This window comes from Sphaerodactylus townsendi, linkage group LG01 (genome assembly GCF_021028975.2).
Source record: "Sphaerodactylus townsendi isolate TG3544 linkage group LG01, MPM_Stown_v2.3, whole genome shotgun sequence".
NCBI classification, from domain to species: Eukaryota; Metazoa; Chordata; class Lepidosauria; order Squamata; family Sphaerodactylidae; genus Sphaerodactylus; species Sphaerodactylus townsendi.
The window spans coordinates 171,518,199-171,533,032 of record NC_059425.1 but is presented as its reverse complement, the minus strand read 5'-3'; the positions used below and the strand labels follow the sequence as shown (position 1 = coordinate 171,533,032).

The 14,834-nt window shown below is 43.9% G+C and overlaps 1 protein-coding gene across 5 annotated transcripts in view; it reads left to right on the top strand.

Annotated features, from left to right (window-relative positions):
- Nucleotides 1-14,834, top strand: part of LRRC63 (leucine rich repeat containing 63) — a 53,266-nt gene that overhangs the window by 30,950 nt on the left and 7,482 nt on the right. For all 5 annotated transcript variants that reach the window (XM_048499760.1, XM_048499770.1, XM_048499780.1 and 2 more), the window contains exons 3-7: nt 1,139-1,678; nt 4,229-4,351; nt 5,264-5,418; nt 8,219-8,317; nt 10,463-10,599. In XM_048499760.1, coding sequence (XP_048355717.1) covers nt 1,139-1,678; nt 4,229-4,351; nt 5,264-5,418; nt 8,219-8,317; nt 10,463-10,599 — 1,054 coding nt within the window. The remainder of the gene's footprint in view (nt 1-1,138; nt 1,679-4,228; nt 4,352-5,263; nt 5,419-8,218; nt 8,318-10,462; nt 10,600-14,834) is intronic.

Here is a 14,834-nt window from a genome sequence, read left to right as displayed (position 1 = left end):
AAAGCCGCTGACTACCACCAAGCTTACTCCCGAGTAACGCATGCCTTGGAGCCAACCGTTTTTTCTAAACTAAAACCTCAGGATTCAGGTTAAATTGCCGCGTTGGCACTTTGCGATAAATAAGTGGGTTTTGGGTTGCAATTTGGGCACTCGGTCTCGAAAAGGTTCGCCATCACTGCCCTACCTTATTAAATGGCCGTAGCCCAGGGACATTTGACCTCATGTGTCCTCCTGGGTGGTACACCCCTGTCTAACCCCATTCTTCTAGTTTCTCATCACATTTCAAAAACCAACACACCCCTTTTCAAGCTCACCTTTCCCACTCTATCTGCCAAGATATCTCCCCACCTTTCCTTTGCATCATTCCCCCAAACATACTTTGATATAAATTGGCATGCATTTCTACCAGTTAACCTTTCATATGCCTCCATTTACATTTCTACTTGAACCGGAATGGCAAAGGAGGATCTTTTGTGATTAATTTATGTACGTGCATTTTAAGTGCATGAGCTGATTCATTCTTAGTTGGGCCCTAATTCCACCTTGGGCCCTGCCTATCTCCTCCCTTTCCTTCTTCTTTTTTCTTTCTTGGCCTTTTAGATCGGGCGCCTGTGTATATGTGTTTTACACAATCTTGTTGTTTTAATTTATTTATTATTGTTATTAACTGCTGCTGAGTTTTGATGAGTTGACTTTTAGGCTGTATCAGTTGCTGTCGGAAACAGCCGTGTTGTGAGCTGCCTCGAGCCCTTCGGGGATGAGGCGGCCTATAAATGAATGAATGAATGAATGAATGAATGAATAAATAAATAAATAAATAAAAACATCAAGTTAATTGTATTGTGTGTTGTTAGGGGCCGTGTGTGAAGAGTTCGCACCTATTGGTAGCCTGAATTTGTTAATTTGTTCTTTTGGCCTCCTAGGGGAGGGGGAAAGGGTTTTTTTTTAAATCGCCATCTGTTTTTAAATACCTGTTTAATACCTGTTTTAGTATTGGTTATTTATACATTGGTTTTAAATCTTTTAATTATTATGTCATTGTGATGTTCACGTTGTAACCTGCCCTGAGCTCTAGGGGGGATAGGGCAGGATAGAAATTTAAGAAAGAAATTAATAATTTTCATGTGTCTTATCTTAGCTACCTCTGCCAAACACCCAGGGACTCATGGAGAAGATAAAGAATCTAAAGAAATCCCTGGAGACGCGGGAGCCACTCACGTTGAATGTTCTATGACCACGAAGAGCCATCGTATTCTTCTTTCTTTGCCAGACTCCTTGGATACTACTTCAGCTGCTATGGAGCCAAGCTGTCTGCCTTCGGACAGTATTAAGAGAGACTTTGTCATACCTCTGCAACCCAGTGGGCCTCCTTCTTTTCCGTTACAAAAACGGCGCATCCCCTTGCGACTGAAGCTACCTGCATTGAAGCTCCGCCGGTTGATTTTACCATCAGACTATGTCCTGACAGGTTGTACTGCGGTGGTCTCTTGCGTTTCACGACATGTGGAAGCCCCATATCCAAAGCCATTTATTTCCCGTTTTAACTATGAAGTGCTCTGTAGACAGCTGATGCATGAGGAAATGAGGAGCCGCCAAGAGGGAGTCAATGCTGTAATGTTATCAACAGCAGATCTTCCATTCGTTCCAGCCAAGAAAACTGCACAACAAGCGCTGTTAGGTACTGCATATGACAGTTGTATGGATTCTGGGTTGATTAGTGCCATGTGTTTATTTGAACAAATCTGCTGCTTTTTGACTGTTTCGCTTCAGTTAACACCGTTGTTTAAAGACATGCCTCTTTATACCTTTGGGTTGTTGAGAATTTGGAATCCGGCACTGAACTGGGTAACATGTGGAGGTCAGAACAAACCAGGATTCAGTACAAACTAGGTTTCTTTTCTTCCTTGCTCCTCCCATTTTCTGTTTTATCGTCTTGATAATAGATGCAATAGGTTAGGACAGATGGAGAGTGACTCAGTCTCGCCCAAGAATCTTCATGGATGAGTGAAGATTTGAACCCGGGTCTCTACAGTTCTCGTTCTCGTTCACTGCTCTAATCTGGGGTCCCCAACCTTGTTGATCTCATGGACACTTTTGCAAGTCTGAGAAAGAGTAATGAATACCAGCAGTTATGGCTGCCATGGGAGGTAACTGCAAAATATTGGGAGTTCCCAAGCCAGTGTGGTGTAGTGGTTAAAAGCGGTGGACTTTCATCTGGTGAACTGGGTTTGTTTCCGCACTCCTATGCATGAAGCCTGCTGGGTGACCTTGGGCTAGTCACAGTTCTTTGAGAACTCTCTCAGCCCCACCTACCTCACAAGGTGTCTGCTGCAGGGAAAGGAAGTGAAAGAGTTTGTAAGCCACTTTGAGACTCCTTATGGTTGACAAAAGCAGGGTATAAATCCAAACTCTCTTCTTTTATGATGAAGGCAGCTATTTCCAAAAGGGTTCTCTCTGCAGACCCAAAGGTGATGCCTCCTAGGATATTCTAAAATACCTTCTCCTTTTTATTTTGGTTTGCTTTTTTAGTCCATTTATTTCCCATCTATCTCCCCCACAAACCCAAAGCAGCTAACAGTGTTCTCCACTCCTCCATTTTATCCTCACAACAACCCTGTGGAGTAAGATAGGCTAAGAATGTGTGACTGACCTAAGGTTACCCTGCAAGTTTCCATGCCAGAGTGGAGATTGGCACCTGAGTTTCCCAGATCCTAGTCCAACACTCTAACCACTGCACCACACTGCTTTGGGAAAGAAGCAACTGGGCATAAGGAAATATATTGAAGGGAACCATGAGGCCTACGAACATCACACTGGGGATCACTGCTTTAACCACAAAATCTAACTCTCATTTGGGTGCCTTAAACACTTGGAGTGTTATATTCGTTCCCAATAACTAGGATGCTAAATCAGGATTAAACCATGGGCGTTTCCCCACTCACCATGATCCCCCCCCCCCGTGCGGCATCCCGGGCATCCCCTTTGCAAGAGCACCAGGGATTCCGCGCGCTGAGGGGGCGCGACAGCGGCAGCATCGGGGCGGCTGTGCTGTTGCCGCCCCTCTCGTGGGGAGTCCCGGGGGAGACCGCGCTACTCTCCTCAAGTTGCATGGGGCTTAAGGTAAGTGAGGAAAGGCTTAAGGTAAGTGGGGAAAGGCATGGCAGAGAGAAATCGGGGGTTTTTCTTAATCAAATTCAATTTCTGTTTTATGCATATAATTCATGCTTAAACACGGCTTGATACCAACAAGCAAAGAGTTACCTCATAAATAAACAATAATATGTCTTGTACAGGTTTCTAAGACATGATAAATGTTACCTATTTATTTTAAAAAATTATATGAGTGTACTTCCCTTAGATGCAAGGGTTCTGTTTAATTATGAATCCCTGTTTTCATTGCTTGATATAGTCATTAGGAATGGGCTGTGAAAAAGGAATTGCTAAAGTGAAAATGTCAAGTTTTGATTTAGGACAGGCATTTACAGTGAAATCCTGAACAGTTACACCTTTCTAAGCCCACTGACTTCAATAGAGTTAGAAGGGATAACATTGCTTAGGACTGCAGTTCTAAATGCCCTTCTTGTGTGATAATTATAAATCAATTAATTCTGCAGAAAATTATTAAGTAAGAAAGACACATTTCCCATTGTGTACCCTGTAGTCGTACCCACGAGGCCCCAAGGAAGAGACGACACGCGGAGATTCCATCTGGTGGAGAGAGCCAGCTGCAGGAAGCGCGGGATTCCGTGATCCTGGCAACTCTGCCGTGTGCTAGGCTCTGCCTCCTTTTATTAGGGTTTACAGGGGGGGGGCAATGTGGGTGGACCGGGAGGCAGGAGAGCGGGAGATCATCATGTGATGCATGATCTCATCGGGCTACTACGTGCAGGAGGAAGCATCCGCGTCTGGGTCTAATCCACACCTGAGGGCAGAAGCCCCTTTGTCCCTTTGTCTGGGACATCTGGTGACCGTGAATCAGGCATCTCATGACCTGTGACTCACGGGGGAACGGGGGTTGGGGGAGTGTGTGCGCCCAGAAGGCCGTAGCCAGCACCGGCATGCCTGGTGCTCCTTCTACGGTCCTGCTGGGTTCGCGGGCTCACCCCTACAGTACCCCAAATTTAAAACAGTTATTTTTTAAAATGCTAAACTGGAAAGCATCTGAGGAAATTTCCATTGTCTATGAACAGGATCCATTCTAATGTAACTCATGGTATTTTTTAAAAAGAAAAATTGCAAGAGCGGCTATTAGAAACTTCCGAGGCAACTGAAATCTCAGAAGAAGCCACAGAAGAAGAATTTGCATTCCTCAGTCTTGAACTGAAAAAAAGAAAGAAAGTGACTTATTCAGGTAGCAACAATTTTATACCTTTCATTTTTGAAAAAATCCGATAGGTTGTTATGGATTTAAAAGCCCCAAGAAAGTACAAAAAAATTTAAAATGACAGGCAAGCATTCTTGCAGTCAATAGACAACAGTAAGAAAATGTAAACTTCAAACAGTAAGCTTATCAATTACCTCAGACAGTATATAAATATTGGTGAAGCAATATTAATGAACTTCATGACATCACAAGATTAGAATTATTCGTTAAATCTCTAGATCACCCCTCTCCATTTAGTCTTGTGGTGGCTAACAACATAGTAATCAGGTAATAAACCCATATAACATAAACCCAATACAAGACTAAATAATCCAAAACCTAAGTTATATCCATAAATCAATATGGCGACAGAATTTCAGTTTCCAAAATTTCTCACGCAATGAGCTTGCTCCAGGTGAATTCAGTCCATTTACCACGACAGTTCCGCTCGCAATGAAATTCAGCAAATTCCCAAAGTAAGTTACGAAAGTGGAAGTTGGGAAGGGGTTGTGCAAGATGGTGAAAACATTGCTCCCTCAACCATATGCCCCTGCAGAACTGTGATAGATCCCGCAGGGCCTGGGTCTTACTCGACAGAATGTTCTGCCAGATTGGGGCTAAGGCTGAGAATATATGTTGAATAACGAAGATATCTGTTCTGTTAGCAGAGGCACTTTCCTCTGGTGGCAAGACCTTTTTCCTGTAGCCACATTCTCTTCTGAGCATCCAGGTGTAACTCCTGAATCACAGGAAAGTACCTCTGCTGCTAGCAGGGATCCGCAGGATCCAACCCATTATCTTGCTAGGTTGCACAGATTTTCACTGCTGTCATGAATGCAATTTCATTTTAGTGATGTGACTTGCCCCTTTGCTTAATGTTTGGTGTTATGTTTATTACAGATCAACTACTGGAAAGTGAAGATCTGACGCTTGTCTCTGGTGTCGGGTGTAGGTCTGGTTTAGGCTCAGCGGATGAGGATGCGGAGATGGCGACCAGGGCCGAATTGGCGGTTGTCTCTTGCCTGATGCATAAAAGAACTGGGCTTAGTCTTAAGGTACTTTCTCCCTAAAAATGTATGTGTGTATGTGTGTGTGTGTGTGTGTGTGTAGGCATGGGTGTGTGCAGGGCAGCACATCCACTCTGCCAGGGGTGTCCAACTCTGGCGCTTCAGATGTTCATGGATTACATGAGCATCTGAAGCACCAGAGTTGGACACCTCTGCACTATGCAAATCTAGATGCTCACCAGGGTACCAGAGCAAGGGCTGGTGGTAGTATCAAGAGGTCTATAGGCAGTGCTAGGCAGAGGCGTACTTATAAGGGGGGTGGGGTGTGTGCGTTGCACTGGGCGCGCGACTGGGGGGCAGCAAAAATTTCAGGTTTGTTTTTTGTATTTTTTAGTGTTTTCAGTTTTTTGTCTGCAGGGGGTGCAGGTTTTAGGCTAGCAGCACCAAAATTTCAGGGAGTTTTTGGGGGACTCTCCTGATGATACCACCAAGTTAGGTGAAGTTTGGTTCAGGGGGTCCAAAGTTACGGACTCCCAAAGGGGGTGTTCCATCCCCATTGTTTCCAATGGGAGCTAATAGGAGATGGGGCCTACACCTTTGAGAATTCATAACTTTGGACCCCCTGAACCAAACATCACCAAACCTGGCTGGTATCATCAGGATAGTCTCCTAAAGATACCCTGAAATGTTGATGCTGCTAGCCTAAAAACTGTGCCCCCTGCAGTTGTAAAACTGAAAAAACACTAAAAAAATACAAAAACCTCAAATGAACATGGAGGGGGCAGCAAAACTCAGAGTTTGCACCGGGCTCCATTTTCCCTAGCTACCCCTCTGGCGCTAGGGGTCCATGCTGCAGGGCACAGAGGACGCTGATCCATTGTTCCTCCTATGCCTGTCTACCATGCCTACTCAAAAGTAAGTTCTACCATAGTCAGTGACGTTTACTCCCAGGTGAGCATGCTTCAGACTGATGTTCCATTAGGTGTGTGTATGAATGTTAAATGGGGGAAGGGTGACACTAAAGTCATAATTTGCTTAGGGTGCCAGAAATCTTTGGGCCAGCCCCATGTGTGCATTACCCTTCACAATCATCTGTCACGCTAGCAATCTGATTTCCATAAGCCATTTTTTTTCTAATAAAAAGAGCTTATATAGCTTAAAATTGGAATTTCCATTGTATATCCATAATAGGCTAGGTCCAGTGATTTGCAGGCACAAAGACTGCAGATCTTTCCTTTGTTTCTGTCCTCCCTGTCCTCCATTCCCGTCATGAGAAGGCCGATTCCTGGGGTTGCTGTGGGACTTACTTGGACCAAACTCAACATGACATTTGTCAGATGGTTGCCGTGGAGACTCACATGCCCACTGGAAGTTTCTTGTGGAAGCTATGTTTAGCAGCACCCTAGGCGCCCAACTCTGGGTAGGGCTGTGGTATTATGGGAGGAGGAGAAATTCCTTCTTTCTCCCCTGCACTGTTTTTCTAACCAAAAACGGCACCGTGGCACTGTTTGCCCTGTAAGAGGGCTATATGTGTAAGCATTCAGTGCATAATAGTCACCTGATGTGACATATTATCTTCTGGGTTGTTCTGTCTCCAGGAAAATGGCCCGGAAAGAGGCAGTCGTGTCTAGTTTAGCTCTAATGGTCATGTAGGTCAGGGGACTCCTCTGAGGAGAGGAAGAGAGCAAAGTCCGTTTCCTACCCCTTTCATTAACAGAGATGCACCACCCGAAGAGTGGGTCAGTTTCAACTCCCTTCTATATGGCTACCGGTCCACCCAGATCCCAGAACTCTGGGGATCAACTCTCCCAGGATCAGAAAGGATTACCTAGAGCAGTGGTTCTCAACCTGGGGGTCGGGACCCCTCTGGGGGTCAAATGACCCTTTCACAGGGGTCGCCTAAGACTCTCTGCATCAATGTTCTCCATCTGTAAAATGGATAAATGTTAGGGTTGGGGGTCACCACAACATGAGGAACTGTATTAAAGGGTTGCGGCATTAGAAAGGTTGAGAACCACTGACCTAGAGGAAAGGAACAAGGGAAAGATTTGCATGCATCAGCACCTTTTGCTGGTGTATCTCTGGATCTAACCCAATATCCCTTATATTTTTTTTCCACTGGCAGTTAGCATCCAACTGTTCTTCCAACTTAGTGCCAGCAGTGAATTTGCTAAGAAATCTTTGCTTGCACAGATGTTCATCTCTCCCCCCCCACCCCCCGCCTTGGCAGATTTGCTTCTTCTAACAATTAATTTGTTGCAAATCTTAACTGTTTATCTGTAATGCCTTCACTTCCATGCAGGAAGGGGATTATGTGCTTCTTCCTACCTATCTCATAAAAGGGACAATCCAACAGCATATGAGATACTGTTTCCACAGAACCCATGCCACACGGGCATTTCCTTTCTTTATGTGGGATTCCAAGGTGGCGTCCAAGGCTAAAGGAAGAAGGCAGGGCATTACACCTAGCTAAGGTGATTGCTCTACGCCACCGGGCCTCAACCAGGAGATAAAGGTACTGGGCTGCAATTAGTCTATCCATAGGTATTCCCAGAGAGATCGGGGAACAGGTTTTATTAGCTTCCTCTAGCATCTGTTGAAACTCTCTGTCAAAAAGTCTCTTCTTGATAGCCCCATAGACCTCCTGCTCTGTTAGCATTAGCAGGTCCTCCAAGGAAATGCCCAACTCATTAAGTTTGGCTTCGATTTTAACCCACCACTGGGTTGTGTGGAGGATGGAGCGTCCCTGGGATGTATAGTCCAGTTCATCTCGATTAAAACAAATCCTGGCCCAAAACTTGAATGTACGGCACCAGGCCAAATCTTAACTGTACTTTTGTTTGCTTAGGGATATTTTCTGACTACCCTTCCAGACCTTTCAGTTTTCTGCGACTTCTTGTTGTACCTAAATCTGTCATTTAATGACTTGCACTTCTTCCCTACAGAGGTCAGTATGTGCCTGATGTTTCATGTACACTTATTGTAAAGATGCTAAATGCTGTATGCGGTTTTTATGCTCCGGATGGGTTTTAACAGTTGGTTAATTTTTTTTAACAATGCTGTTTTAGGTTTTTGCCAAGTTTTGCTTTGTAAACTCCCTCAGGCAAGTTCTCTGCAAAAGCAGCATAGAAATGTTCTAGACAACGACAAACATACTAGAAATAAAATGTAATAACTATACACTAACACTTTCTTTTAACTGAAAGTTCCACTCTTCTGAAAGAGACTTGCAGAGTGATGAAGAAGAGTTTGGATTTATATTCCCCTTTCTCTCCTGTATGGAGACTCAAAGGGGCTTACAATCTACTCCCCCCCCCAACAAACACCCTGTGAGGTGGGTGGGGTTGAGAGAGCTCCGAAGAGCTGTGACTAGCCCAAGGTCACCCAGCTGGCATGTGTTGGAGTGCACAAGCTAATCTACCGTAATTCACCAGATAAGCGTCCACAGCTCAAGTGGCAGAACGGGGAATCAACCCAGGTTCTCTAGATTAGAGTGTACCTGTTCTTAACCACTACACCACAGAGGCTCTCAGTAATTCCTTTAAACAATTTGGAACATTTTTGGTTGACAGCCTTTCACAGTCATTGGCCTGCCTTTTTTCAGATTTCCTTTGCTTCCAAAATTTTTAAAATTTTATATCAGACTAGCATGTACATGACACATGTCAAGCTTCAATATGCATGAACAGGTATCCTGTAACAATCCAGGGATTTTGATTGCACGTACTGAAGCTTATAAGGATGCAAATGGACCTGTTTGCATGGAATGATGAATGCACCACCGAGCCCAAAAAGAGAGGGGCGGTCAGGCGGTCTAGAAATTTAATAAATAAAAATGAATAAATATTGTGTATGCAAGTTAGAGGCACCAAAAAGGTTATGACTAAGAAGGATCCAGTCAGAGGAATGTTAGGACTCTGATGGATTATCTAAGTTCTACAGTCCATGGAGTTAACTATTTTGTAGAGTACTTACAGGTATTTTCCATAACAATAAGCAATGCCTCGTTTTCATAACTGTGTGGCTCTTCCTAGCTAGATCTGGAGATACATGCAGTCATTGAGCCTAACTACTTGTTGGCACACTGTTTCGGGGTCTAGACAATCAACTACGCATTGGATTTCCGTGCCGAAACTTAATTCCCAGGTGCATGAGCAGTGGTGGGATTCAAATAATTTAACAACCAGTTCAGGTGGTGGGATTCAAATAATTTAACAACTGGTTGTTCATAAGCACCATTTTAACAACCGGTTCTGCCAAAGTGGTGCAAACCTGCTGAATCCCACCACTGCGCATGAGGTCTGATTTGAATCAAGACCCTGGCGTGTGGGGAGAGGGGGCCTTCTTTGCCCATGTGAAGAAAAGTGTGTGTTTTTTTCCATGTCTGAAGAACATGTTTTAACCACTTCTTTTCCTCCAGTCAGGAGGAAGGGAGATCAGTTAAACTGCTTTCCAGCCTCACCTCAGCCACCTTTTAAAAAATGCTATAGAGGTAGCAACAGACAATAGATGGGTCAACCTCCCCTCCCCCGCCCCCAACTTCTTCAAACAGGGATCAGAGATTTGAGCCGTTTCCCCACTCACCACGATCCCCCCTATGCCGCACGCTGCTCTCAGCGCGCGTCATTTCAGACGCGCGCCCGGGCATCCCCACATCATCAAAGGGCGCCATTTACAAGAGTGCCAGGGATGCCGCGCACTGAGGGGGTGCGACAGCGGCAGCGTTGGGGCAGCTGCGTTGTCGCCGCCCCTGTAGTGGGGAGTGCCTGGGGACCCCGTGCTACTTGAGGAGAGTAGTGCGGGGCTTAAGGTAAGTGGGGAAAGGCCCTTGGAGGCTCTAACAAGCTAGAAAGGACTTCAGGAAGAAAAAACGCTTGGAGGCATCAAGAAAAGGTTCTTTGACCCAGGCTGGTCAGCGGGTGAAAAAAGCGAATGAATAAAACTCCTGGGAGCAAGGAGGAAGATCTCTTTTTGGCTTAATTGTTCCAATGCATGAACACCTGAAGTAAAAAAAAAGATATAGAAGTAACTGAGGTAACATGCCTCATAAGATATCTTACGATACTGTTATCATCTTTTTTCCCTCCCACAGGTGTGTGATCTTAAATCCCTGCAAATCTTAAAGCTCCGAAACAACCCGATCAGATTCATCCCAGAAGATATCAAAAAAATGACATGCCTTAAAACCTTAGTCATGTCCTTCAATCTGCTGACTGAACTCCCACCTTGGTACAGTAGCAGTTTTAATGAGTAAACCACATATGAGAAAAGGCATTCCTATGTCACGCAAGGGCAGGGTCCTCAACTCATTCCCTCTCCCCTCCAAAACCCAGACTTTCATGGGGTTTTTAAGGCCTGACCAGTTGCTAAAGATGGTATGGAGAACTATTATTTGGAAAAAAAACCTGAGTGAATATTAATTTGTTTTATTTTTTAACTTCTTTTTTAATTTGTAAGAAAAACATTTTTTTCAGCATATATGTGCCACTAGGTAGAGGAAACATGCTGGCTATTCAGAAGGGGTTGGGAGGATGGGAATAGTAGGTACACATGTGCACAAAAATGTCAAATACCCTCTCTGCCCGCACTTGGGGGCAGACTCTCGGGGGGCAATATCTGAATAGTTCTGTTGGGTGGTAAACATCACTGTCAGTTACATGCTGATGATGCCCGCTTTATTCCCCCTCATTCAGTTCTCTGTGAATCTTATCCAGTCAGACAACTGCCAGAATAATGGCTGCATCCAAAGATTTCTGGATATTATTGACTACTGGTAACTTTTCATTTCGGAACTGTATCACTGAAATGTATGTTTTTTTCTGAAATTTTATTGTGTTCTTTATGTTAAGAACATAAGAACATAAGAACAAGCCAGCTGGATCAGACCAAAGTCCATCTAGTCCAGCTCTCTGCTACTCGCAGTGGCCCACCAGGTGCCTTTGGGAGCTCACATGTAGGATGTGAACGCAATGGCCTTTTGCGGCTGTTGCTCCCGATCACCTGGTCTGTTAAGGCATTTGCAATCTCAGATCAAGGAGGATCAAGATTGGTAGCCATAAATCGACTTCTCCTCCATAAATCTGTCCAAGCCCCTTTTAAAGCTATCCAGGTTAGCGGCCATCACCACCTCCTGTGGCAGCATATTCCAAACACCAATCACACGTTGCGTGAAGAAGTGTTTCCTTTTATTAGTCCTAATTCTTCCCCCCAGCATTTTCAATGAATGCCCCCTGGTTCTAGTATTGTGAGAAAGAGAGAAAAATTTCTCTCTGTCAACATTTTCTACCCCATGCATAATTTTGTAGACTTCAATTATATCCCCCCTCAGCCGCCTCCTCGCCAAACTAAAGAGTCCCTAAAGATGTTGATACTGTACAATGCCCTGAGCCCATGGGAATATCATAAATAGAATGAATGAACAAATGAACAAACAAATGAATGAAGTCCTCATCCTGGGACCCTGGAGAGCCACTGCCAGTCTGAGCAGACAATAGTGATCGTGATAGACCAGTGCTTTAAATGACTGTAGGGTGGCTTCATGTGTTCATAAACAAGTTTACCAAAAGAACAACAATAACAATAATTTAGTAACTTTTAGGAATGCTTTTGTATTTAGAGGCCTCTCATAACTTGAAGGCCTAAGATGTAGCTTACTTAGTGAGTATATAAATCTGACTCTGACCAACAAAGGTAACCATCTCAACATGATGTGGATGTAGCATACCTTGACTTCAGTAAGGCCTTTGACTAGGTGCCCCATGGCATTCTTGCAAGCAAGCTAGTAAAATGTGGGCTAGATAAGGCTACTGTTGGATGGATTTGTAATTGGTTGACTGACCGAACCTAAAGGGTGGCTCACCAATGTCTCATCTTCATCCTGGAGAGAAGTGACTAGTGGAATGCCACAGGGTTCTGTCCTGGACCCAGTACTATTCATTATTTTCATCAGTGACTTGGATGGTGGAATAGAGGGCATGCTAAACAAATTTGCAGATGACAGCAAATTAGGAGGGGTAGCTAATACCCCAGAGGACAGGGTCAGAATTGAAAATTACTTGGACAGATTAGAGAGCAGGGCCAAAACAAACAAAATGAGTTTCAGCAGAGATAAATGTAAGATTTAGGCAGAAAAAAATTAAATGCACAGATATAGGATGAGGGACACTTGGCCTGACAACAGTACATGTGAAAGGGATCTGGGAGTCTTAGTAGATCACAAACTGAACATAAGTCAACTGTGTGATGTAGCAGCCAAGAAAATGTGATTCTGGGCTGCATCAATAGGAGTATAGTGACTAGACTGAGGGACATAATAGGTACCACTCTACTCTGCACTGGTCAGACCTCACCTGGAATACTGTGTCCAGTTCTGGGCACCAAAATTCAAGAAGGATATTGACAAGCTGGAACGGGTTCTGAGGAGGGCAGCCAAAATGGTAAAAGATCTGGAATCCATGCCCTACAACGAGAAACTTAGGGCACTGGATATGTTCAGTTTGGAGACGAGAAGGTTGAAGGGTGACATGATAGCCATGTTTGAATATGTGAAGGAATGTCATGTTGAAGATACCATGTTGAAGATGGAGCCAGCTTGTTTTCTACTACACCCAGCTGGCTTTTGCAACTACTGTAGCTGAGGGAGGGCAGCATTTTGTGTGTAACTACAATTGAGGTAACAACAGACAAAAGCGAAGAGAAACAAGAAGCCTTAATTAAGATAAAGGGATTCACATTCCAGCCTTGAGGTGAGGGAGCCATCACCCTGCTGAAAAAGTCAAGACATCCAGTTTAAAAAAGGAGTAGGAACTGTAGCTCAGTGGAAGAACCTCTGCTTTGCATGCAGAACGTCCCAGGTTCAATTCCTGGCATCTGCAAACAAAAAGACCAGGCAGTAGGTGACAAGAAAGACTTCTTCCTGAGTCCCTGTACATCTGCTGGTTGTCCATGTAGACAATACTGACCTTGACAGACGGACCAACAGGTTCAGTGTAAGGTGTGTGCGTTCAGTTGAGCGTGTGTGTTCAATTGAGTTGGAAGAGCCTGCCATCTTTTTTGAGTTAAATCTATGACTGTGTTCGGCAGAGCTGAAAATACTAGAACTGCTGAGCGAGGATGGAATTATAAGGAATCCTTTAGGTACTCTTAACTGTGGATAAACATCTCTGGAGATGGTACAGGAAGGGTATCAGGGGATATTGGTGCCAAGATTTAATTGTTATTCTTCCTTCCCGTCCGCATTCTTCCTCCTGTTGTTTGCCTCATTTTCTTTTGATCATCTTTTTGCCCACTTGGCTGTGACACCATATGTTCTCCTGCATAAATGTGTGTCAATCCCACCCCCAGAGTTCCCAAACACTGGTATCACAATAATGTAGCCAGGGAAGGGAGGTAACAAATATTTTTGTGGAAAAATAGATGTTTACCAGATGGTTGCCACCTGCCGCTCCTTCTGTTCACTTCTAATTACTTTACACAATGCTTATCAGCCCGCAGTTCTTCAACTCCTGTTTACCATTCTTCTTGAAAATGGGTGTTTCAGTCTCCTGCGAAGATTTGTCATTGAAAAAACCTTGGCAAGAGCCCACCAGTTTATACTTATATATAATATATAAACTTGTGGTTGTGACAAAACTGCAGTTTTTGCTTAGTATTTTATAATTTTTTTTGTGGATCAAGGCTCCTTTGTTGATTTTTGGGAGGACCTCTTGCCTTTGTTAAGGAAAGTTGTGAAAATGACAGTTATGTAACTCACAAGAATGCATTTCTGAGTCGACTTGTGTGGCCCGCCATTCACCCTCCTACTATTTGTGGTATGCTCCAGTAGCCTCCTAACTATGCTAATCAGGTTTGAGCTGGATTGATGGTACCATATGAGGTATAAAACTTATCTGCTCAGCCTAAGAAACTTCAGAAAGGTGAAGGAAGCCTGATTTTCCCTTATGGCGAATCCCCCTTTTCAAGGCACCAGAGAACTGAGGTAATTTCAACACAGAGAAGTAAAATTTATTGTGCAAACTAGATGGGATCAAGAGATATTTCAAATGGACAGAAGCAGGCAAGAGATAACTATATATAAATATTCATTTTTTGCACAGGCACAGTTCTTAATTAAGCTTTACAAGTTTCTACAGTTGCATAGATGCTATGATAGGTTCTTATACGTTTCACAGTTGCTTAGATGTTATGAGAGTTCAGTTAGAGAGGTTCAGTTAGATGTTACTAGCTAATATTCACAACAATTTTGGGTTTTAACAAGCTGGTATCCTTTCACACAGAACACATACAGGCTTGACACTGTTAGTTACCCATTTCATATAAATCTCCTTCCTGAGCTAACTTTAGCAAAACACTGGTATGCCAGTCTGGTATGCCAGACACTGGTATCCCTTTATTTATGGTCACCTGTGAAAAGTCTCTCTACTATTCCACCTTCAGCTTTGACCACTAAATAAAACTCCTAGTTC